General features: G+C 47.2%; 1 protein-coding gene across 3 annotated transcripts in view; it reads left to right on the forward strand.

The window, feature by feature from the left end:
• The first annotated feature begins 4,229 nt into the window (after positions 1-4,229).
• The window catches only part of Itgam (integrin subunit alpha M), a 45,050-nt gene continuing 23,154 nt past the window's right edge, over positions 4,230-26,125 (forward strand). For all 3 annotated transcript variants that reach the window (XM_050166067.1, XM_050166069.1, XM_050166068.1), the window contains exons 1-12: positions 4,230-4,351; positions 6,398-6,503; positions 9,517-9,620; positions 11,546-11,616; positions 11,752-11,869; positions 17,182-17,312; positions 18,691-18,836; positions 19,980-20,133; positions 21,361-21,511; positions 22,054-22,127; positions 22,302-22,431; positions 22,708-22,850. In XM_050166067.1, the coding sequence (XP_050022024.1) occupies positions 4,324-4,351; positions 6,398-6,503; positions 9,517-9,620; positions 11,546-11,616; positions 11,752-11,869; positions 17,182-17,312; positions 18,691-18,836; positions 19,980-20,133; positions 21,361-21,511; positions 22,054-22,127; positions 22,302-22,431; positions 22,708-22,850 (1,356 nt within the window). In that variant the 5' untranslated portion in view covers positions 4,230-4,323. The remainder of the gene's footprint in view (positions 4,352-6,397; positions 6,504-9,516; positions 9,621-11,545; positions 11,617-11,751; positions 11,870-17,181; positions 17,313-18,690; positions 18,837-19,979; positions 20,134-21,360; positions 21,512-22,053; positions 22,128-22,301; positions 22,432-22,707; positions 22,851-26,125) is intronic.

Consider the following 26,125-nt stretch of genomic DNA (forward strand, 5'->3'; position numbering starts at 1 on the left):
GATGCCAGGGGCTGAGGTGAAGCCTCCACCAGAACACTATGAGAAATGCTTATCTGTAGCAGAAACTGTGTTTGCCCCATCCGTGTCCCTTTAACACGTGATGTTCTCATGCAAGCTGGACTTGCAAGAGAACCATCAACTACTGATCTGGGCGGGGGCGGGTGGACTCAGCAGCTACTGGAGCCTGCTCTACTTGGGTGAAGGGCAGGTTTGGTCTGAGAGTGGAGGATTTCTCATGTAACCCTTCAGCCAATAGCTAATGTGAGCTGTAGTGTCTAGATTCCTTGCCCGGAGTGTCCTAGTGTTCTGAGCTGCAGCTTTCTACAGAAGTAACTTTCTCTGAGCTTTTTCTCTTGTCCACGTCCCCACTTTTCCAGATCACCTTCCAGCATGTTATTTGTGCCTGTTAGAGGCTCATCCATGGGAAAGAAAGAAAAAGAAAGAAAGAGTGGGCGTGGGGGGGGCTGGGCTGGCACCCTACCCATAGTCATCTGGGTAGGGCACACCTCTTGGTGGGTGTGATTTTCTTTTTACTGTGTATGGGCATTTTATCTGCATATATATCTGGACACCTGGTGCCCTACAAGCCAGAAGAGGTTGTTAGACTCCATGGAACTGGCTTACAGATGGTGGGTGCTGGCAATCGAACCCAGGTCCTCTGCGAGATCAGCAAACGTTCTCAACTGCTGAGCCATCTCTCCAGCCTCTGATGGCTGGTTTTAAACGTCAGCTCGCCACAACCTAGAATCCTGTGCTCAGAAAGCCGCCGTTGAGAGCCTGTTTCCATGGGGTTGAGCTGGGGTATGCCTGTGGGTACTTACCTTGATTGCCAACCAATGTGGGACAAGCGGCCCTCTGTGGGTAGCAGCTTTTTAGTGGTTTGTTTTTGTTTCAGCTGGGCCCTGGACGGTGTGAGTGTGAAGAAGGCCAGCGAGCAGGCAGCGTGGTGCATTGGTCTCTCTGCTCTTGACTGTGGATGTGACTGACAGTTGCTTGAGTTGCTGCCTTGGCTTCCCTTAAACAATGAACCGTCACCTGGAAGTTTAAGCTAAAATAAACCCTCTCGAAGTTGCTTTGGTCATGGTGTTTTATCACAGCCACAGAAATGACATCAGGATTGTGGGCCTTTGAGAAGAACTCTTTGGATTGGACAGCTCTTCTGAGACTTGCCCAGATCTTTGCAGTCGGTGCATGCTTAGCCGCTGCTCATACTTTGACGGCTTGATGTTGAGTTAGAGGTCAGAATGTGACAGATTTTATCAGAATAAACCCATCTCATCTATTAAATGTTTCCCTGTTACGGCTTAGATAAGCAATGGTCCTCAGCCCTCCCCCAGTCCCCACACTTCTATTGCATGCTGGGTTCCTGGTTTGTAGCACTATTTTAGGAGGTTCTGGAAATTTCAGGAAGTAGGACCTATTTGGCAAAAGTGGTCACCCCTGGGTGATAGGCTGTTTAGAGGAACAGAGCTAATGTGTGCATATGTGTGTGTATATGTGTGTGAGCGCACACACGCGTGTGTGTGTGTGTGTGTGTGCACGCATGTGCACATGAGCTTGCGCCAAAAGGGGATTCACTGGAATGGCTTACATGCTAGGGCTTGGGTCGTCCAACCACAGCTGTCTGTGTGCTTTGAGGCCGAGAGCGTGTCAATTCTAAGTCCACGAACCTGGATGTCTCAAGAGTCTCAATCTGCAGCTGAAGGCCTGGAGGCCTGGAAGGTTCCTGGAGAATTTCTGTCGGAGGGCCAAAGAAGCTGGATCTGACGCCAGTGAAGGATGGTGGTTGTAGCAGGTGCATTCGCATTCCCTAGGGAGACGAGAAGGCAGGTGGCAAGCAATGCCGCCCTCTCTCCAACCTCTTACATCTGGGATACCCATTGGACAGTGTCACCCACCCTGAGGAGCAACTTCTATGTTAGTCTTTCTGGAAATTCCCTCAGAGATCCACGGAGAGGCTCAGAGTCGATTCCAGATCCCATCAAATTGAGAATTTTCAAGATTCACTGTTACCCCGGGAAGGTGGGTAACGGAAGCTCGCATCTGGTGCCCAGTCCCTTCCTCACTCTGCTGTGTGTTGTGAGCTGAAGACTGTTCTCTACCACACACGCCTTCTGCCATGTTTAACCTTAGCAGGATCCAGAAACAGGGCCAAGTCACAGTGGACTTTGGGACCTTGGGAAAGTTCTGAGGAAATAAACATTTCCTCCCCAGGCTGTCTCTGTCAGGTGTCTGTTCACGGTGAATTTGGAGTCTGACAAACACCCTTCCTCACATTCCGTAGGTGACTTCTCATTTGGGTCCTTGGGCTTGTTCCTCTTTTCTTCACCCTATCAGCTGAAATCAGCTGCAGTTCTTTTCTTTCTAGTTATAAAAGTCACCCCCCCCCCCGTCTCTTTTGTATGAAAGTTTGAAGTGCAAGCCAGGCCTGAGGACCACAGCTCTAATCAGAACAGTGGGAAGTTGGGAGGCTGAAGTGGGAGAACCGTGAATCCGAGGCCTCTGAATGCAGGGGTTACAGATGTGTTCCGCCTTACATTTTAATTTTACACCATACATACATGCGAGTATGTATGGTGTCTGTGCATACTTGCATGGGTGTATGCGTGTATATGTGTGTGTGTGTGTGTTTGTGTCTGCACATCCAAGCAGGTGTATCCGTGCTTAGGCCAGAGGTCAGAGTCCTCAGGTGCCTTCATCACCTCCCACCTTATTTTTTGAGACAGGGTCTTTCTCCGAATGTGGCCACTTATTGACCAACGAGAGCCAGGCATCTGCCTGTGTCTGTCCTCAGTGCCGGGGCTGCAGGCCGGTGTTACCATGCCCCGGTTTTACGTGGGTTTTGGGGATCCCAATTCAGGCCCTCACGCTTGTGCAGCAGACACTTAACTCACTGAACTATCTTCTCAGCCTGTGCGTGTGTGCGTGTGTGTGTGAATGTGTGAAGAGCTTTGAAACAAACTATACAGAATTTTATTTATTTTTATCTAGCAGACAAACATCTATTCCTATTTGGCTATTGGAAAATATAAGTCGGAACAAAAGAAAATGCTTGGAGAAAGAATGAAGAAAGCTGGGCACAGTGGTGTAGTGTGTGCCCATGGTCCTTGCACTGGGAGGGGCTTGGTGGGCAGACCGCTTGAGTCAGGGATCAGCTTGGACAACACTTTCACAATGTACATGAGATGGCTCAGTGACAAGGTTCTTACCACTAAGCCTGATGACCTGAGTTTGGTCCCTGAGACCCACGTGACAGATGGAGAGAACTGACCCCAGCAAGTTGTACTCTGACCTTCATACAGACACAGTGAAATGCACAAGCATTTACACACACACACACACACACATGCACGCACACACACAACACACCAAATAAATAGATGTAAACAAAACAAAAACAAAAATAAGAAAATTCCAAAGAGTAAAGAAAGCACTGTTTTGTTTTGCTCTGTTTTTTTTTTGGTTTTGTTTTTGTTTTGGGGCAGAGAAAGCATGATGTGGTTGTGTATCCTGCAATTGGGGAAATTGCAGGGCTCAACACAGCCCAAGTGCAATGGGTGAGCCTCGCCTTGAGAAAAATACCTTCCTGATCACAGTGTCTCCTCTACCAAGGAAGTACTAAAAAACCCACGATTTTTAAGATCGAAAACCTAGAATGAAATGCATACCTTAACGACAGGAACTGTTGAACGTCTCCGGTGTGGTGCACACTCAGGTGTTGGGTGCCTACTGACAGACACCTTTATCCACTGAGCCACCTTGCTGGACAACTCTTGGCTATTTCTTTAAAAAAGAGATTTATTTATTTTACTTTATGCTTGTGGGTGTTTTATCTGCATGCAGGTCTGTGCATCATACATGTTCGGTGCCAGTGGAGGTCATAAGGGGTTGCCAGATCCCCTGGGGCTGGAGTTATGGACAATTTTGGGCCTCCATGTGGGGATTCTAGAAACCAGTCTTGCAGCCGTGGGTTCCACCAGAGCTGCCTGTCACTAAACCCTGAACTATCTACCTAGCTTGTTTTTAATAACATTTGACCTATCTCAGAGGGAAACGAGTGTCAGTTGGCACCTTTTGGGTGGTGACCGTGATGGTTTGGGCCAGGAAACAGGCTTGCGAGGAAGAGCAGGCTATGCTGTCCCAGAGGAAGGCTAAATAGGGCTGTGTGCTTGCCGAGCCTACGCCCTCTCTGAGTTGCTCACAGCCTTTGCCTCTTACTTCTCTATTTTTACCCCTCCTGGCTTTGTTGGCTTCCTTAATATCTGTTTGTGGTGCTTGCAACCCCACAGCTCACAGTCTTCCAGGGTCGTGGTCCTTACAGTCATGGCTTTTAAATTTCTTCTGGTAACAGGTATGTAGGGGTCCTGGGGGAGACTCAGGGTGAGGAGGAAGGGCTGAGGGTCTTCAGGGTGGGGAGGAGGGACTGGGGGTCTTCAGGGTGGGGAGGAGGGACTGGGGGTCTTCAGGGTGGGGAGGAGGAGTTGGGGTTTTCAGGGTGGGGAAGAGGGGTTGGGGGTCTTCAGGGTAGGGAGAAGGGGATAGGGGGGTCTCTAGAATGGTGAAGAGGGGATCTTTTGGATTCACGAGTGGAGAGAAAGGGCCGAGAATAGGAAGGAGTAGGTGGGGAAAGGCAAAGGACTTTAGGGAACGTGGATTCTGAGGATTGAACTCAGGTGTTTATCTGCTGAGCTACTTTGCTGGACCAACTCTTGGCTTTCTTTTTAAAAAAGAGATTTACTTATTTTATTTTTTGTGTGTGGAATTTTTTTTTTCTTCTGGGTTCTTTGAGACAGGGTTTCTCTGTGAGACAGCCCTAGCTGTCCTGGAACTCATGTCGTAGACCAGGCTGGCCTCGAACTCACAGAGATCTGCCTGCCTCTGCCTCCAAATGCTGGGATTAAAGGTGTGCACCACCACTGCCTGGTGTGTGTGTGTTTTCTGTAGACGGTGTGTGCAGTGCCAATGGATGTCAGAAAGGGGCGTCAGCCGGGGAGGGAGGACAGAGCATAGAAGAGTCAGGTGGGGGAGAGGCAACGTGCTTTAGGGAAGGGTATGTGATTCAAGGAGAAATAGAGTGGAGGTGACCAAGAGGGCTGGTCAGGGAAGCTTGGGTGAAGGACTAAATCCATCATCTCTGCAAGGCGGCTTGTCACAGGTGAGGTTGCTGAGGCCCAGAGAGAGGAAGGGACCGGAGCACAGAGGGTGTGGTCTCTACTTCCCAAGTGTGTCCTCCTGGGTTCCACTCACCTTGTCTACTTAGCCTTAAGTTCCAGTTAACAAGGACCTCGTGCCAATGTTCCCTGAACGACTGCTGAATCAAAAAGCAGCTTGAATTCTTCTCCTTTTGTGTCTGCTTTGTAGGGGGAGAGCCAAGAAGGGAAGGAACTACTTGAGGATTGCAGAGGAAGGAAATTTCTATCTGAGGCCTTTGATTGTTGTGTAAATCGTTGTGGTTGTGACAGTGGAGGAAGAGGCCGCTGTGGGCTTAGAGAGGGGCTGGTTTGCCCCAGGATGGGCTCCGGTAGACCCTTGAGCCGTGAGTCAGCACGTTTGGCCTATGGGTTAAGAGTAGCTATTACCTGTTTTGAAGAAGACCCTTTATCATTCACTGGTGACAGAGGACACTAACTTTATTCCCAGTAAAGTGAAGTGCCACTCCTCAAGACTCCCATTTATCTCATGAGTAAACCTGTATCACAAAAAATTGTGATAACTGATTACAGTCTGAATTTCCTTGGTGAAAAGTTGGTGGAAATGAGGCCTGGGACTTGCCTAGCATGTATGAAGACCTAGATTTGATCCCTAACATCAAGGAGGCTGCATGGGGAGGGTGCAAACCTGTAATTCTAGCAGTGGAAGGCAGAGGCAGGAGGATCAGGGGTTCAAAATGCTCTTCAGTTACACGAGGAGTTCAGGGCCAGTCTAGGCTGTGTGAAGCCCCGTCCTGACGAACTTTTCCTCCATTGTCTTACCATGTAGTCCTGACTGGGCTGGAACTCATTATTGAGACTAGGCTGGGCTCGAACTTGTGGCACTGCTTTTGTCTCTGCCTCCCCAGTGTTGGGTTCTGCTTAACTCTCTGGTCCTCTGTAGAAGAAAAGAACGGACTGCGGTGTGTGACGGCCCAGTCCTGCACCCCAACGTTTGGGAGGTAGAGTTGAGGCAGGAGGATCAGGAGGTCTAGGTCATCCAGAGTTTACAACACTGTAGTGTTCTAAGCTGGGGAATATACAACACCGTCTCAGAACCCCAAAAGACAAGTCCCTGCTGGGTGGACCCCGGATCCCAACCGTCAGAGTTTTGGGGGATGCGGTCAGGGAAGGTCCCTGTGGACAGGAGCGCTGTGCTCTTAGCCGTGTTGGTTCCTGTACTTTGACACTCCGTTGTCACCTTCCAGCCTTAGCCTTATGTCATGGATTCAATCTGGACACTGAAAACCCCATGACCTTCCAAGAGAAGGCAAGAGGCTTCGGGCAGAGTGTGGTCCAGCTCGGTGACTCCAGGTAAATGCTCAGGGGAAGTCCCTTGTCTCAGTGCTTCTCTAAAAGCTAGGGAAAAAAGGTTCCTGATTGAGGTTTCTTTCTTCCCCTTTCCCTCTAGTCCCCTCCCTTCTTCTTTCTCCCCTTCCCTCCTCTCTTTCTTTTCTTTGCTAGGGGTAGAATCCGAGGCTTGCTGATGCCTCTACCGCTGAGCTACATCCCCCTGCCCTCTTGACTGATTTTTCCATTTTTTCTTTTTTGACTCTGTTGTGAGGCTTTAGAGTTCCGGATTCATGAGATCCCAGAAAGCTCAATAAGTGTTCTTTCTTGCACCTCCTTCCTAGGAGGGATCCTGACAACCGACTCATGGTTCTTCAAGAGACATATTTGTCTTTCTATCCCCTACCTGCTGCCCCCCTCCCCACCCTCAATTGGTAGCGTGAGTTATGCTCAAGTTATGTTCTACTTGAACATAATACGGCAATAACATGGTTATTACTGTAAATACATCTAAGACATTTATGTGTGTGTATGTGTGCGTGTGCACATGTGTGTGTATATACATGCCACAGCATGCTCGTACAAAGTCAGAATTGCTTGCGGGGTTGGTTTCTCCATGTGGGCCCTAGGGATGAGCTTAGCTCACAGGGTTCGCAGCAAGGGCCTTTACCCACCGAACCATCTCTCTGCTATGAAAATTAACCTTATCGAACACGACCCCGCTCACTTGTTACTTACAGAATAGAGAGTAGTGGTAAGGGGCAATAGCCCACAGAGCCTAAGACGTAACTTAAGAGAAATATTTGCTGGATTCATTCTGGAGAGAGCCTTTCCGGAGTGAGAAAGGGTTGGTGCCTGCTGTTGCGGAGCTGTGGGTTTGTGTGATCAACAGCGCTGCCATGTCCAGACAACAGCTTTCCACTGCCTGTGACTCTCACGTCTTTCTACTTCCTGTCCTGTGGTGATGACCTCCGGGCCTTGAGAGGAAGTATGTGGTATAGATATCCCATTTGGAGCTGAGCACTCCTGGTCTCTTATTCTCTATGTACGGACTGGTTGTGAGTCTTCGTATCAATCAATCAATCAATGTAAAGGGAAGCTTCTCTGATGAGGATTGAGAGATAAACTAATCTATGGGTATAATGTTAAGTCCTTAGAAAGAAATTTAATTTTGTGTCTGCCTAGTAGACTAATAGGAGTAGATTCTCCCCTTGGGTCTATGACCTACATAGCTACATACAGGAACCTGGACCCAGTTACCAGTGCTAGGCATGAATTTCATCTTGTGGAACAGACCTTTAACACAAGCAGAAAGAGGTGGTTACTCCCTGCCTTAGGTTTCTATTGCTCTGATAAAACACCATGGCCTAAAGCAACTTGGGAAGCTGCAAACCCTGGGTCACAGTCCACGAGGGAGGCTGAGGCTGGAGTCTGGAGACAGAAACTCAGAGGGAGGAACTGAAGCAGAAGCCCATGGTTTATTGACTTGCTCAGTCTGCTTTCCTGTGCAGCCCAGAACCACCTGCCTAGGGGAGGCACTGCTCACAGAACTCACGTCAACTGCTAGTCAAGAAAATGCCCTTATAGACAGACAGGTGTGATGGAGGCAACTCCTTAATTGAGATTACCCCTTCCCACATATGTCTAGGTTGACAGTTGACAAAAAGTACCAAGCATGTTCCCATAATAGTCATGCCACTATTACACCAGTGGGCACTTAGATATCTTGCCAGACCAGTCCTCATTGTAGCCCAAAGGTTCACAGCCGTGTAAAGCTTTTGATTCCTGTTCTCCTCTGGTAATACGCAAAGAGCTTTCCAGAATCATGGAAACCAGCCGGTAGGGATGAAGTTTCTCCATATTCTATGACTCAAGGATGCATTGTCTTAAGCAATTAGTTATTACCATCAAATTTTGGAGGGTAGCCAGGAGCAACAGCAATAGCCTGTCACGTTTAGGGAAGAAGTTGAAGGGATCCCAGTGACCAACAACTCGAAAAGAGGCACTTTGTATCTGGGCTTTGTATTTTGTAGCTCATGGTATCTGGGAGAGGAAACTGTCCTCTCATTCTAGGGTAACTGCATACAAGTTATGTGTGTGTGTGTGTGTGTGTGTATGTGTGCATGTATGTGCATATGCCCACACATGGTATAGCTGGATCTTGCGGTAGAGCTATTTCGATCTTTCTGAGGAACCTCCGCACTAATTTCCATAGTGGCTGCACCAGCTGGCTCCCCCACCAACAGTGGTTTCCTCATGTCAGCATTTGCTGTAATTCTTAAAAAAAAATCTTAGTCACTATGACTAGGGCAGGATGAAAACTCAAAGCAGTTTTAATTTGCATTTCCCTGATAGATAAGGATGAGGAGCATTAAAAAATATTTTTTTCAAGAAAAGATTTTGTGGCTGGGTGATGGTGGCACATGCCTTTAATCCCAGCACTCGGGAGGCAGAGGCAGGCGGATCTCTGTGAGTTCGAGACCAGCCTGGTCTACAGAGCTAGTTCCAGGACAGGCTCCAAAGCCACAGAGAAACCCTGTCTCGAAAAACAAAAAACAAACAAACAAAAAAAGATTTTGTTTTTATTTTAACTGAGTTTGTGTGTGTGTACATCAGTGCACCATGTGCATGCAGTGCCTGCAGAGGCCAGAAGAGGGCAGCAGATCACTTGGAACTGGAGTCACAAATGCTATGGGGGTGGGGGGGGGCGTTTATTTGATAGCTCATAGTGTCTGCGAGAGGAATTGCCTCCCTCGTTGTAGGATAATTCCTTATAAATTTCATATGTATATTACATTTCTATCCCTCCAACCCTTTCCATTCTAACTTCATGTGCTCTTTCTTTAAATCTGTTTTTAAAAATTCTCTCAAGAGATTTGCCCCATTCTTAGAAAGGGCCTTCCCGTTCTAGGGCTTCCATTTTTGTCATTGCTAAGTTTTCCTCCTGTTCATGGGTGTTCAGGAAGCTCACTCCCCTATGGAAGGCAGGACTGCTTCTGTACATTCAGAGTGTTCTTTTCTACCCCCGTTTCTGCAGAGTGGCTGTTGCAGCTCCCCAGGAGGCAAAGGACGTTAACCAAACAGGTGGCCTCTACCAGTGTGACTACAGCACCAGCAGATGTGAGCCCATTTCCCTGAAAGGTGAGTCTCTCCGCTCGCCCTCTGGCTCCTGGCGGGCTCTACCTGTGAACACACCTGTAACCTGTGCATCTCTGGCGGAGCAGAGAGCACCTGGCTTCCTCGCCTCCCTCGTCTATGGACCCTGCAGGCAACCCCCACTCTGCTCCTTCTTCATAGTCCATCCCATCTCTCCCAGGCCGAATTGACTCTTTGCAGCTCTTTCGCTAAAATAATCAATATTTAAATATTTTGTATGCATATGTGGTGCATGTGACCTGTGTGCCACCCGCGAAGGTCACAGTCGACATCAGGTGTTCTTGGTTGGACTCTGGCTTATTTGTTTTGAGTTAAGAATTCATTGGTTTGCCTAGGTTGTCCATGGCAATGAATTTCTCTTCTTTTGATTTTAATTTTTATGTTATGTGTATGAGTATTTGCCGCCATGCATTGTACCATATGCATATCTGGTACCTAGGGAGGTCACAAGAGAGTGTCAGAGTCCCTGCAACCAGAGTTACAGACCGTTGTGAGCTGCTGTGTAGGTGCTGGGAACTGAGCCCACGTCTTAGAAGAGCAGACCATGCTCTTAACTGCTGAGTCCTCTGGTCCACGAGTTTCGAGGACGCTTCTGCTTCTGTCCCTCTAGCACTGGGGTTACGGGTGAGCGTAACCTCGTCTACTTTATTACATGGGTTCTGGGGACCCAAACTCAGGGCCTCAAGGTTTCACGGCAGTGACTTTACCGACTGAGTCATCTCTCCTGTTCCCAGATAGACATAGTAGTATATGTTATACCGCATGAATTAGCTCCCTTTCCCTGTCCCTCTCCCCTCTCTCCCTTTTCTCCCCTTCTCCCACCTCTCTGCAAGGTCTCTTGTACCGCAAACTGGCCTTAAATTTGCGATGTAGCTGTCGATGACCTTAAACTTTTGCTCCTCCTGCTTCACCCTTGAGGGTGGCAACACAGTAGCCTTATGCTCTGTGCATGCTGGGCCACACTGCACCACAGGGCCACACCTCCTTGCTTGAAACTGGGTTTCATTACGGCAGTTTCTTTTTTATCCTTTTTTTTTATTTTCAAAGATTTATTTATTATGTATATCATGTTCTGCCTGCTCTTCACCTCTGAGCCATCTCTCCAGCCCTATTTTTTATTTTTGAGACCAGGTTTCGCTGTGTAGCCCTGGCTGGCCTGGAACTTATTATGTAGACCAGGTTGGCCTCAAATGTACAGAGATCTTCCTGTCCTCTGCCTCCCCATGACTGGGTTTAAAGTTGCCTGGCTGACATTTTCATACATGTGTATATTTCAATCTTCCCACAGGCTTTACCTCCTGCCTCTTCCTGCTGCCTATATTCCCAGGAGTGCCCCCCACTTTAAATCTTATCTTACTTAACTCTATCCACTTCTAGGCAAGTGACATAATTTCATTCTTTGTGACTGGAGAGCCTCCATTGTGTAGAGGGCACCTTCTTTATCCAGTCTTCTATTGACCGGCTTCTGAGCTCGGCTATTGTAAGACCGTGAATGTGCTGTGTACACTATCATGCCCCTGCCTCACTGCTTCACTGTAGCAAGCTCTTTTGTCGGCCACCAGCTCACAAATAATGACAGGGAAAAATTACTTATGAAAGCTTGGCCTTTAGCTTAGACTTATCTCAACTAGCTCTTAACTTAAATCAACCCATTTATATTAATCTCGTTACCTCTCTTCCGTCTTGTACCTCCTGCTCCCTCTCCAGGTCTTTGGCAACTCCACTTTCTTCTTCCCAGAGCTCTCTCTGCCCAGAAGTCCCGCCTATACCTCCTGCCTAGCTATTTGGCCATTCAGCTTTTAATGACACCAATCACAGCGATACGTCTTCACGCAGTGTGCAAATATCCCTCAACATTTCACAACTCCTCTTATCCCTGAGGATGACCTTGCCTGTGTCTCTCTTCCCAGTGCCCCGAGAGGCTGTGAACATGTCCTTGGGTTTGTCCCTGGCTACCTCTACAGACCCCTCCCAGCTGCTGGTGAGTTGGCCTGGGTAGGAAGAGAGGAGTGGGAGACCCGGGGATGCTGGGGTGCAGGTCCTGTGGAGGGTGGAGGTGCTACCATGGCAGGACAGGAGGCAGGGGCAGCCCCTTCACCAGCTCTTTGCCCCTCAGGCCTGCGGCCCCACTGTGCAACAAACATGCAAGGAGAACACGTATGTTAAAGGGATGTGCTTCCTGTTCGGCTCCAACCTGATGCGGCCGCCCCGGCAGTTCCCAGAGGCTCTCAGAGGTACGTCATTTAGGGCAGAGACTTGAGGATGGGAGGCAGGGTTGAGAATGGTTTTCGGGCTGCTTTAGAATCAACATCTCCTTACCTCGGCCATATTCTAGTTCTTTGAAGGAAGCTTAAAACCAAAATCCAGCTTGACTAGGTGTCACGACCTGTACCTGTAACCCTATCACAGGAGAAGGAGAAGTGAGGATCAGATGTTCAAGGTCACCTTTAGCCACTTAGTGAGTTTGAGGCTAGCCTGGCCTACATGAGACTCTGTCTCAACTGACAAAACAAAAGTAACAGTGCTTCTCATACTGAAGAAGAGGAGGCTTCTCAGTCAGTGCTCTGCTGCTGTGAGAGACACCATGACCAAGGCAACTTATAAAGAAAGCGTTTAACTGAGGGCTGACTCACAGTTTAGAGGGTCAGTCCGTTGTCATCACGACAGGGCACATGGTGGCATACAGGCAGACATAGTGCTGGAGAAGTTGCTGAGAGCTACATCAAGATCAACTAGTCGAGAGAGAGACTCGGGTTGGCATGGGCTTTGGAAAGCTCAAAGCCCACCCCCTGTGACTCACTTCCTCCAACAAGGACACACCTCCTACTCTTTCAAATAGCACCACACCCTGGAGATCAACTATTCAACTCCGTGAGCCTCTGGGGGCCATTTTCATTTAAACCAACATAGGGACTATTCAAGTATATTATTGTCAGAGGGTGGGGATGGTATCATTGGTTTTGGCTGATTGATCAATTACACTACTTTTTCTGCAAACCTTGGTACTCTGTGAAATACAATCCATTTTACTGGTAAGACTTTCTACTGAGGTTTTTTTTTTTTTAAGTTTTTATTTCGTCATCATTTGTCTCTTTTTATTTAATATTTCTTTTTTGAATTCCTTTTCCATATCTAGAATTTAACTTTCTAATTTCATTCAGCTATTTGTGCTCTCTTTGAAACCATTCAGGTGTTTATCCACCTTGTCTTTGAAATCCGCAGACATATTTGTGACCATTTTTCAAATTCACTGTTTATAATTTCATCACAGTGACTCTCATCAGAGGCCATCACTGTTTAGTGTACCAGGCTTTTTCTTTTGGGCCACCAGCCAGCTCCCAAATCACGACATGGGGACTTCTTATTATATAAATGCTCAATCTTATCTCATGCTTGTCCCCCTAGCGCGTGTAACTTAACCTGTTTCTCTTCATCTATGTTTTGCCGTGGGGATTTTCACCTTACTTTCCTTCTGAAGATCTTACTTTCACTGCTTCTCGTGTGTGATTAGCTGACTTCTCGTGTGTGATTAGCTGACTTCTCGTGTGTGATTAGCCTTGCTTCTGGCCCTGGGTGTGTCCCTCTCTCTCTTCCTCCCTCTCTTCTTCCTTCTCCTTCTCTCTTGAGTCTAGATTTCTTCTCCTAATGGATGGTAGTGAGCTGGGTGCTGGATGCCATGGTGTCAATGGCTCTGACTTCAGGAGTCTGGATCCGCAGAGTGTGGAGGGGCCAGCGTTTCACAGACAGCAGGAGCAGGATTTCATGCAGCCTTTGACCTTGGGGGTTGGAGCCTGCGTCAGGCTGTCTTAGTGAGGGTTTCTATTGCTGCGAAGAGACACCATGACCACAGCGACTCTTACAAAGAAAACATTTAATTGGGGCTGGCTTACAGTTTCAGAGGTCGAGTCCTTTATCATTACAATGGTGGGACATGGCGGCACACAGGCAGACATGGTGCTGGAGAAGGAGCTGAGAGCTGTATGTCTTGATCCGCAGGCAGCAGAAGCAGCTGTGTGCCACACTGGGCAGTAGCTTGAGCATAGGGAACCTCCAAGCCCGCCCCACAGTGACACACTTCTTCCAACAAGGCCAGGCTCACTCCAACAAAACCATACCTCCTAATGGTGCCACTCCCTGTGGACCAAGTATTCAACTCATGTGTCTATGAGTCTATGGGGTCCATACCTATTCAAAGTACCATACAGGGTGTTGTAGTAGAAACAAGATTTCATGTGCCCTGTAGCAGGCTTTCTTTTGAGCCACCAACTAGCTCCCAAATCACGACACAGAGATTTGTTTATTAGTTAGGAATGTTCGGCCTTATCTTAGCTCTTGTTTTAATCTGTTTTTCTTCATTTATGGTTTGCTTCAGAGTTTTTTTTTTTTTTTTTTTTTTTTTTTTTTTTTTTTTTTTTTTTTTTTTTTTTTTTTTTTTTTTTTACCTTTCTTTCCTTCAGTATGTCTTACTTTCCTGTTTCCTCCATGTCTGACTGTCTGGCAGCTGCCTGGCTGGCCTTAAGGGTTTTCCTCTTTTCCCCTCTCATTCTTTGAGCCTAGATTTCTCCTCCTATTTACTCTCTCTGCCCACCAGTCCCACCTATTTTTCTATTGCCTAGCTATTGGTCGGTCAGCTTTTCATTTGACCAATCAGGTGCTTTAGGCAGGCAAGGTGAAATAGCAACACATCTTTACATAATTAAACAAATGCAGCATAAACAATGTAACACATATTTATATAGTTAAAGTAATATTCCGCAACAGTGCCCTCTGACCTTAGGAGTCAGAATCCATGCATTTCTGCAGGCCTCAGAGTACTGGGGTTACCAGACTCAGCGTGTGCCCCAACAAGCCAGGTTCACCCACCTGCCCTCAATAAGCCAATTTAAACAGCTGAGTTAATAGTGAAAAACAGAAAAAGAAAATTTATACAGTGTGGCCACATTATGAAAGAGGGACAAAGAGATTCAGTGACCCCCTCCCAGTCTGTCTTTGGTGGGGGGTCCTTACATAAGCATGAGCTGGGTGTAACTAAGCAGTCTGGCCAGGGTGTGGTCCCTGCCCACCATTGTCTCCCTTGTCTCTCTGTCCAGAGCCAAGTTCCTCCTCAGGCAGCAATCCTATGACTGCCTTAGGGCTTTGGCCTCTTCTTCTTCTTCTTCTTCTTCTTCTTCTTCTTCTTCTTCTTCTTCTTCTTCTTCTTCTTCTTCTTCTTCTTTTCTAATTTTATGGGATCTATCCTTTCAACAGTTTGATAGTCAAAGAGGCGAATTTAGCCTACAGGCCAGCTCTACTGGGGTTTCATGTGGACTTTGACCCGAGGAACCTGGGTCCATGTGGTCCTTGCGCACTGGGTGCCAAGGGTGAGTTACTGGTGAGAGCAGCCAGGGTCTGCAGGGTGTGCAGGTCCAAGGGTGCGGGGGGGGGGGCAGAGTTGGCATGACTTCTGACCTCAGGAGCTGGAGTCCTCACGGTGTGTGGGCACTGGATGCCCAGTGTGTTTTGCTCTGTGGCCTCAGAAGCAGGTGCACAGATTCCTTACATGGATCCAGTTCTCAGTGTGGGGATTCACAGGGCTTTCGCCCTCAGGATCTAGGATTTGCAGTGTCCTGGGAGTGAGGCACTGGGTACCTGGGGAGGGTATTGTGTGGCTTCTGACTTCAGAAGCCAGTAGGCATGAGGTCGTCCTGGCAGCTGCTTTTGAGCTGGGGATCCTATCAGTGGCGGTCCTTGTTCAGCTCTTCAAGTAAATTTTCATTTTACAAGTGTCACAGAATACACATTGCCTTCCAAAATGAAGGGGTGAGCACACAGCGAGCAAATACTGGATCGAAGCAAGACTGGACTCCATAAGGGCAAACACCGAATCCTGCAGCTCCATGTCCAGTGTTCAAAGGGCTTAGATGACCTGCCCCTCGGGATTTGCCAACTACTGAACATATCTCTGTCTTAGCCTGGTTCCACTCCCTGTAGGCAGGCTTTCCTACATCTCTGTCTTAGCCTGGTTTCACTCCCTGTAGGCAGCTTTCCTTGGCAGATGCCTCATGGTTTGAGCATTTCCAACATCCTGGAGGCTCCACTGCATCCTAGGCTTCACTTTTATAAAGCCACAGAATGACTTCTCAGGGCTTTCATGTAGAGACTCCCTAACACATGCTGCTGGCCTTGGCAGCACTCCTAAACATCAGATGTAAAATCCGCGACCCCTTTACTCTGGCATCCTTCAGCCTCTAATGCTAACACTGTTAGGATGACACAGTCTGACTGCCAGCTTGAGCTAGACCCTCATTCCTTGATTGCATTAACAGAAGATTTTTTTTTTTTAACTCAGTTGCTTTCTCTTGCCCAAGTTGGAAGCTTAGCTGGTGGGGTCTGGCCCTGAGAACACCCTGACCTTTGTTCCAGAGTGGAGCAGGCCTCTTTAATGGTGCCGAACCCCCTAACAGTTACAGCCTCTCCAGAACAAATCTTGGCTGTAGTATAACAGGAGGAGTGGGCTGCTTGTTGTCCTGGCCACCCTGCTAGCTTACACATGAAATAACCACACAGAAACTGTACTTATTAAAACACTGCCTGGCCCATTAGCTCTAACTTCTTATTGGCCAATTCTTACATCTTAATTTAACCCATTTCTATTAATCTATGCATTGTCACGTGACTGTGGCTTACTGGCAAGATTCTAACCAGCGTCCGTCTCAGGTAGGAGACCCATGGTGTCTGCCACTCTGCCCTTCTTCCCAGCATTCAGTTCTGTCTTCTCTGCCTACCTAAGTTCCACCCTATCAACTAGGCCAAGGCGGTTTCTTTGTTCATTACCCAGTGAAAGCAACACACAGACAGAAAGACCTCCTACACCACCATAGCTCTAAGCTTCCCCGTGTTCTGTCACTCTTCAAACTGTACATTCTGATTTCCCTCTGTCCCACTTGCTCTTTTCCCATTGTAGACCTGCATAAACATTATCAATAATAGCCATGCTATAGACGCAACACTGTGACTTGAAATTTCCTTCACCAAAGAAATTAGTCCATTACTTTTAGTTTCAGACAAGTTCTTCTTTTAAATTTATTTTTACTTTATGTGCATTGGTGTTTTGCCTACATGTATGCCTGTGTGAGGGTGTCAGGTCCCCTGGAACTGGAGTTACAGACAGATGTGAGTCTGCTGTGGTTGTTGGGAATTGAACCTGGGTACCTGGGAGAACAGTCAGTGCTCATAATCACTGAGCCATCTCTCTAGCCTCTCGGCAAGTTCTGAAGACATGGGCACGGTCTCTGCCCCAGTTGCTAACACTGTCTGAAAAGGCTAGGTGACCCCCTTCTGTGTGGCCAGGTGCAAACTGTGGCCTGAACGTCTGGCCGCCATACAGTGTAGAAATATGGGATGGTATTATATGGCCCTGCAGACATCTGTCCATATTCTAGTCTCCTTGGTACAAGTTCAGATTTTTTTTTAAACTCCCTCCCTCATTTTCCAACTGAGAGCTGACATTCAAAGATGACATTTCTAGTGACTTAACTAATTTGTATTCTCTTTTCCTCTTGCCTAGAATGTCCTCAGCAGGAGAGTGACATTGCCTTCTTGATTGATGGCTCTGGTAGCATCCACCCCACAGACTTTCAGAAGATGAAAGAGTTTGTCTATACTGTGATGGAGCAGTTCACAAAGTCAAAAACCTTGGTGAGGGCTGGTGGGTAGCCCTACATAAGGCTGGCAAATTTGTGACTACCAGGCTGTTCGATTGGTAAAAATGTGGGATTTGGCATACTGACAATTTTTATTACTTCATCAGGCTCTTTTCTCCTGTGTGTGGGAGACCAGTTTCAACAAATATACCACTTACCGGAGTAGGGGCACAGGGATGAGAGAGAGAGAGAGAGAGAGAGAGAGAGAGAGAGAGGATGCGAGTGAAAATAATAAAAAGAAGCATAAGATGGCACCAGAAGGGAGTTCCAGTGAACGTGAAATCACCCCTGTTTAATTTTTCCACACACTCTTGTGCCCCAATACAAAGGGGAGAGAAGGCAAAAGGCGCTTAAACATGATACAAAGGACAACTAGACAGTTAATTGCTTCAATACTTTTGAGATGTGAAGCCATTAACTAATGAGAAAAGCAGTCTGTTGTTTAGGCAGTGAACCCACCCTAGACCAGGTATCCTGGAGGTTTCCTCTTAATTCAAAAGGAGTGGAAGTATGCTAGAATTCTTTGAACTTAGGTCAGGGTGGAGTGGATCAACCTGGATGGGCCATCTTAATGTCCAAAACACCAAGCAACCACACCCTAGGTTAGGGTGTGTAGCAACATTTACCAACGTCTGTGAGCAAGCTAAAACTCTCTGACCTTCAGACAAGGTGGAAATAGGCTCACATTTTTTGGCTTCCACATCTGTGTTTGTTGCAATCAGCATTCCTTTGGCTCCTGTCAAGTAGGTGGCCATGATTAATATGAGGGGATGAAACCCACAAGCCATTCTTTCTCTCTCTTTTTAAAAAGAATTTATTTATTATGTATATAGAGTTCTGCCTGTATGTGTCCCTGCAGGCCAGAAGAGGACACCAGATCCCATTTAGGGTGCTTGTGAGCCACCATGTGGATGCTGGGAATTGAATTCAGGACCTTTGGAAGAGCAGGCAGTGCTCTTAACCTCTGAGCCATCTCTCCAACCCTAAAGAATAGGTTTTTGTTTGTCTTCTTCTTCCTCCTCCTCCTCCTCCTCTTCCTCCTCCTCCTCCTCCTCCTCCCCTCCTCCTCCNCCCCCCCTCCTCCTCCTCCTCCTCCTCCTCCTCCTCCTCCTCCTTCTCCCCCCCCCCTCCTCCTTCTTCTTCTTCATTTTGTTTTTCGAGACAGGGTTGCTCTGTGTAGCTTTGTAGCCTGTCCTGGAACTGCCTCCCCTCCACCCCCAATACTGGGATTAAAGGCACACATCACCACCGCCTGGCCACACGTCATTCTTGCTGAGCTCTAGTATTGTCAAAAAGATGTGTACAGCCCTTGTTGGGGTGGGGAGGGAAGATAGGCACTTTCTCTGGCATAATGCTGGCTGCCCTGTTCCTAGTTCTCTTTGATGCAGTACTCTGATGAATTCCGGACTCACTTTAACTTCGATGCTTTCAAGAAAAATCCTAACCCAAGAATACATGTGAACCCCATCAGGCAGCTGAATGGAAAGACAAAAACCGCCTCAGGAATCCGCAAAGTAGTGTGAGTCCTTCCATCTTTGCTTTTGATAGAAGGAGACAGTGACACTTGTAGCTAGATGGTGAAGGATCGGAGACTTGCTCTGACAGGGGTGAGGTGAAGCATTTCCAGAGGGTGAAACTATTTGAAGAACGTTCATGTAAACACAGGTTGCAGTTAAAATTAACAATTAAAAGAGGCCCCAAGAACATGGCTGAAAAGATGGGTTGAGCCTGTTCTGGGTATGTGGTTTTGGGCAGAGTGCTGGCCCAATCAGTGGAAGGTTCTGGGATTAATCCTCAACACCATAAGAAAATGAAAAAACAAACCAAAAAACCAAATGACAAAATAACACCAGACTGAATCCAAGTTGTCACCAAAGGCCACTTTATAGTCCGTGTGGAACCACTGGTGTTTTTAAGCAGGAGGGAGGCTTCTGTCTTTTTTGTTTTTAAGATTGCTCTGCTTTTGGTGTACAGAGGGGAGTGCAGGGTTGGCAGAGTGTGAGAAGATTAAGTCAGGGGACTTAGCGACATAGCTCAGTTAATAAAGGACTTGCAATGCAAACAGAGACCAGAACCCAGAGCCCAATAGAAAAGCCAGACTTGCTGGAAATTCACTTCTAATCCTACTGCCAGGGAGGGAGGCATATATAGGAGGACCCTGGCACTCGCTGGCTGCCCAGCCTAGTGAATAAGCTCCAGGCAGTGAGAGACCCGGGCTTGAAACAAGGCAGACAGCTGCTGAGCTGTGGCATCCTGTCCCCAACCCACATTCTCTCTTCTGCCCTCCCTCCCTTCCCACCCCTCACACACACACGCACAAGTGTAGGAAAATGTCCAGGAAAACATAGTATTCGGGGTAAGATTTAATGATAGAGCCAGGCGGTCTTATTTCTTTATATTTTTTTCTATATTTAATGGTAATGAGGAATTTGCCTGTGGTGGTGCATAGCTATAATTCAGGAGACAGAGGCAAGGGGACCACCAATTTGAGGCCCAGCCAGACTCTGTGTTCAGAACATAAGAGCAAATCCAGTCAGACTCAGGGGAGACAGCCCCACCTAGACAGCCAGAGCTCGGCTGTCCCTGTGACTGTTGCCAGTCATGCTGGGCGCTAACGACACTTCCGTCTGCTTGTGTCTCTGTCATTCTTTTCTCTGCACAGGAGAGAACTGTTTCAGAAAACTTCTGGGGCCCGGGAGAATGCCGTGAAGATTCTAGTTGTCATCACAGATGGAGAAAAATACGGCGATCCCTTGAATTATGAGGATGTCATCCCTGAGGCAGACAGAGCAGGGGTCATTCGCTATGTCATTGGGGTAGGAAATGGAGAGATTGGGCCTGGTACTTCTGTGGAGATTTTCTACCAGTGTGTCCTATCTTCAATTTGCAGATATTCCTCAAATTAAAGGGGGGCAAGGGCCATTGCTAGGCCACACACAGTGCTACCACACATCCACGCCACAATAACGCTATATATACCATGAATGATCTCAAAGTCAAGGGCTTAATATTTTTGGTTGTGAGCCTAGCCCTTGATGACTGGGCCACCTCGCCAGCCCTCAGTGGCTTAATATAAGTCCATTTGTAATTTGGCCAGATTGTTTTCCTGGTCTCAGCAAGGCTCACTTAGATGTGCTGTTAGCTGCAGGCTGGCGGGCAGATCTGCTCACCTTGCCTTTGCTTTCTCCACTCCTGGATGAGAGTTCTGCTTGTCTGCTGGGCGGATGGCCTTGCTGGGAACAAGTTGGGTAATTTGGCTCTTCTGCTCCCTGGGTCTCATGGCCAGTGGCCTCGCCTGGGGATGCCCTTGTGCTCGGGGCAGAGGAGAAAGGAAGTAGATGCTGCAGGCACGGTTACTAGCTTCTATCAGCCCCGCATCTGGTAACTGTCATGGACTGGCCCAGAGACAGCGAGCGAGCAGCGAGCGGGGCAGGATATTTCAAGAGTGAGCGGGTGTGGCAAAATCTGGGAAAAAGACCTGGGTACAGAAAGAGGTAAAGTGTTAGGGCCGCCGTCACACTTGTACGCCAAAGGAAAAGGCATGAATTCACAGTGCGGCGTGTAAGAAGGACCTTTATGTATAAAACAGATTCCCTTGGGGCTGGAAGGATGGCGCAGGAGGAGTACTTACTGCTTTTCTAGAAGACCAGTACTCAGGTCAGGGGCTCCTAACGCTTGTAACCCCAGCTGCAAGGGATCTGACATCTCTGGCCTTGAGCATTTATGTACATGGACACACACACACACACAGAGACAGAGAGAGAAAGAGAGAGGAGATAGATAGATAGATAGATAGATTGAGAGAGAGAGAGAGAGAGAGAGAGAGAGAGAGAGAGAGAGAGAGAGAGAGAGAGAGAATTAAAAGCAAAATAATTTTAAAAAGCATTCTTTTTTGCTGGGGAGATGTCAGCCCCCTACCAGGAGGGATGGCTCCTGGTGAACTCTTTATTTGATAGAAGTTTCTTTCATCTAGGATTTTCTTTGCTGAATGATACAGCTACCATCAGAGAATAAATAATTCAGCTTCTACTCTTTGGTAACAGGTGGGGAATGCCTTCGCTGGTAGGAAATCCCGCCAAGAGCTTGATACCATTGCTTCTAAGCCAGCTGGAGATCACGTGTTCCAAGTGGACAACTTTGAAGCCCTGAAGACCATTCAGAACCAGCTCCAGGAGAAGATCTTCGCCATTGAGGGTGAGCCAGCCCAGCGCAGACCAGTGGTTCCCACTTAGCGTTCTCACGCCAGCGTCAGCTCTCCCGTCACGCGGGTCTAACTTGCTCCATTCCTTTGAATGTCTCCGCCGCCTGGAACAGTGTGTGGTACACAGAAAGCATCTATTAAATATTTGTCAAATACATTTACAAATTAGAGAATTTCTTTTTTTTTTTTTGAGGGATATGCTGTTGAGATAGTCTCACCTCGTAGCCCATGATGACCCTGAACTCTTGGTCATCCTCTTGCCTCAGCCTCTTGAGTGCTGGGACCACATGCATGCGCTACAACTCTTAACCAAATTTGGGCATTTCATATATAATCTGGATGGGGAAAAGTTAGATACCTTGAGAACCCCGTTCTTCCTTGAGGAAGAGAAGGTCGCTGAAGGCCCGCCATCCTCGCAAGCTGTGCGTGTTCAACGTGGGACCTCCCTTTGTCTGCCATGACAGCACTGGGGGTTTTGGGTATTTGGTCCATGGTTCTCTGCTTGCTTTCACATAGAACGTCTTCTTCCCTGCAGGCACTCAGACAGGAAGTACCAGCTCTTTTGAGCATGAGATGTCTCAAGAAGGCTTCAGTGCCGCCATCACCTCTGTGAGTGCTCCTACAATAAACTAGGGGTGATGAGGGGGGCACAAAGAAGGAAGAGGTGCAAGGGTTGGGGGCTTTTCTCCGTGGCACGTTCTCCAGAGGAGGGCTTTTTTTTTTTTTGACGGGCATCTCTGGTCCTTTCTTTCCCCCTCAGTCCTGTTATGTTCCTTTCCTCAGAATGGTCCCTTGCTGGGCTCTGTGGGGAGCTTTGACTGGGCAGGTGGAGCCTTTCTGTACACATCACAGGATAAAGCCACCTTCGTCAACACAACCAGAGTGGATTCAGATATGAACGATGCTTACTTGGGTAAGTGAGGAGGGCAGGGGTTGTTCTCGGAAGGGATCGGGATGTGATGTCACTCCGCTGACATGCATGCTTTTGCATCTTTTGTTGGCCTTTGGGATAGTTGTAGAGATTTTTTTTAAGAATCTAAATTTAATTTTGGTTATGGGCATAATAGTCGCCCCAGCACATCAGGCCTGGGGCTGCTCTGCTGTCCTACTTAGGAACGGGCCTGCACTGTGAAAGGAGGGCCAGGTCTGCACCGGAAAACGCTTTGCCTATTACAAACATTCTTCTTAGGCTATTCTTCTGCGGTCATCATGAGGAGCCGGGTCCAAAGCTTGCTTTTAGGGGCACCTCGATATCAGCATACTGGTCTGGTGGTGATGTTCAGACAGAATTTCGGTGCCTGGGAGCCCCAGGCTGATATCAAGGGCAGCCAGGTAAGTGTGGAGTGTGTGAAACATAAAGACACAGAGGCCCCTGGAACTGGGATTCTAGGGTGGACCAGTGCCATGTGGCATCTTTGGAGGGTGCCATGTTAGAGAGTCCCAGGTCAGCTTTGCGTCTGAGAATGTCATGTCTTTGGCCTTTCTTTCTTCTTCTTCTTCTTCTTCTTCTTCTTCTTCTTCTTCTTCTTCTTCTTCTTCTTCTTCTTCTTCTTCTTCTTCTTCTTCTTCTTCTTCTTCTTCTTCTTCTTCTTCTTTTCTTCTTCTTTTTTGAGACAGGGTTTCTCTGTAGCTTTGGAGCCTGTCCTGGAACTAGCTCTTGTAGACCAGGCTGACCTCAAACTCACAAAGATCCACCTGCCTCTGCCTCCCGAGTGTGGGGATTAAAGGCGTGTGTCACTACCGCCTGGCCTTGGCCTTTCTTTCTTGTGTTTTGGTCCTGGGGTTTGAACCCAGGGCCTCATGTGTGCTGGGCAAGCGCTTTACTGAGCTGTGTTTCTAGTCCTAGCCTCAGCACTTCCCCAGCAATGACCGGTAGTATTTGAACTGCATGGGTTTTCTATGATGACCTGGTTTTTCGAGCTGCCGTTCATCAGGACATAACCAATACAGCTACATTAGGTATTAAAATACTGAAGTTATTCCATGCCTGTTGATGGGCTATGGAGATAACAGGGATGTGAATTTGATGCCCAGAACCCACATAAAAAGCTGGGCATGGTGGCACGCTTGTGATCCCAGAGCTGGGGAGGTGGAGACAGGGGCATCTCCTGGGGTTCCCTGGCCAGTATCATATCCTACTTGGTGAGCTCCAAGAAACTGAGAGACTGTCTCGATGAACAAGATAGACAGTTGCTAAAGAATGATGGAACCAGGCTTTTTTGGAGGAGGTGAGAATGGGGACACCAACCAGCTCCCAAATCATGACACAGAGACTTATTATTAGTTTTGAATGCTCAGTCTAACTTAGCTCTTTTCTGGCTAGCTCTTTTAACTTGAAATTAACCCATTTCTCTTTATCTACCTTTTACCTTTGGGTCTTTTGCTTTTCTTTCCTTATGTAATCTTACTTTCACTGTTTCTTGTGTCTGCTGGCTGGCAGTTGCCTGGCTTCTGGCCCCGGGTGTCTCCCTCATTCCCTCCTCTTCCTCTCATTTCTTCTCCCCTCGAGCCTAGATTTCTGCTCCTCTTTATTCTCTCCTCTCGCCAGCTCTGCCCTCTCTTTCTCTGCCTAGCTGTTAGCTGCTCATCCCTTTTATAATTAAATAAATGCAGCATAAACAAATGTAACACATAACACATCTTTGCCTAGTTGAAATAATATTCCACAACAAATGACCTTTGAGGTTGACCTCTGGCTGTCACACACACACACACACAGACACACACAGACACAGACACACACACTCATGGGCACCCCCATACACATACATACTAAATTACTGAAGTAATTCCATATCTATTGATACATAGCTGTTTCTCTAAGATGCTTCCGATGGACAAACTGATGTCAAAGTTCATGGGGAAATGAGAGAGATCCAGAATAACCCAAACAATCGTGAAAAAGGAGAGCACTTCCCAATCCTGACTTTACAGACCAGGTATGGTAGTGCATGCAGAAAATCTTAGTATGCAGCAGGATGAGGCAGGAGAGTTGCAAGTTTGAGGTCAGGTTAGGTTATACAGTGGGTGCTAGGCTAACTTGGACTGTATTGTTTGAGACTCACTCTCAAAACCAAAAGAAAACAACAGCAAAACCAACTACACAACCCCAATGTCCAAGGAGATAGGGATAAAAAGCAGGTCAGGAGTCACCAGCGGATGAAGTGGGGTAGACGCTGGGGACTAACCAACTCAAGGTTCCTTTCTGGGGACAGTGCTACAGATTTAGAGCCCATGGTTACAAAACAAGAATATACTAAACACTACTGGTTTTTGCACTTTAAAACAGAGAATTTATGTGAACTTTCTCACTGAAAGTGCTATTTTGAAAAACCTCAATGTAATGCTTCATTGTAAACAGGCTGTAAGAGCTGTGTACTCACCCAAGTAGAGCCAGAAATAGAAGCCTGCCCACCCCAACATCTTTTCACATTGAAAACTCCCGGTGGCATGTGGGCTAAAGGGCGTGTCCCCAACTTGAAAGGGGTCAGTTATAAAGTCTCCAGCCGGCCTTATGCTTAAAAGTTTAAAATGTTTCCATCTTAAAATCGTAAACAAGTGACTGCCACCTTACTATTTCTTTTTTTCAAGAACTCAAGTGTATTGTTGAGATATTGATTAAATTAAAATCATATTCCTTTCAGCAGTGCCCAGAGCTGATTTTAGATCTAGTCAAGTTGACAACTGAGGTTTTTTTGTTTTTGTTGTCTGCATTTTGGGGTCTAATATAAAAAGCAGCCCTGCTCATATCAAGGTCCTCAAGTATTCCTTTGTTTTCTTCTAGTAATTTCATAGTTTAGGCATTTATGTTTAGATCTTCAGTATGTTTAGACTCAAATGGGATAGGGGTCTAGTTGCATTCTCCTGCCTATAAATAGTTCCCCAAGTGATAACATTTATCAAACAGATATTCATGTATGTCCTTGGGGCCTTTGTTGAAAATCTGTTACCCATGAGAATGTGGATTTCTGGCTTCTGCATCCACCCACCTGGCTTATTCTTATTTATATTCTGATGCCATGTTGCTTTGATTATAGCGACTCCCCCATATATGTAGGTGGAAGTTTCTGTCCCACCAACAACTCCCAAATAAACACACTGAGACTTAATATTACCTATAGATGCTTGGCCAATAGCTCAGACGTATTACTAACAAGCTCTTACAACTTAACTCATTTCGGTTAATCTATGTGCTGTCCCAAAGCTCGTGACTTTTACCTTTATCCCATTTTCCTGATTCATTCTCTGTGTGGCTTGCGCTCTCTGACTCCACCCTTCCTCATCCCATCATTCTCAGTTTGGCTTTCCCACCTAACTTTATCCTCTTCAGCTAGTGGCCAGCTATTCACACAGTGTTGGAAGGATTATTCCACAGGATCTTACTATTCAGCCTGGCTTGTCCTTGACAATGATCTTCTTATCTTCTTGTCCCCAGAGGTGTGACTCTAGGTGTGTGCCCCTGCTCCCAGGTATGGGCAGGCTTACATACTGTACCACCTTCATCTCTCTTCCTTTTAGCTCAAGACTGTTTGGATATTTGGGGATTCTTTTGACCTTCTATGAATTTTAGAATTTATAAGGATATATTTAGTTAAAACTGCCATTTT

Source organism: Alexandromys fortis, unplaced genomic scaffold (assembly GCF_014885135.2).
Source record: "Alexandromys fortis isolate MF-2015 unplaced genomic scaffold, M_Fortis_MF-2015_v1.1 scaffold_146, whole genome shotgun sequence".
Classification (NCBI taxonomy): domain Eukaryota; kingdom Metazoa; phylum Chordata; class Mammalia; order Rodentia; family Cricetidae; genus Alexandromys; species Alexandromys fortis.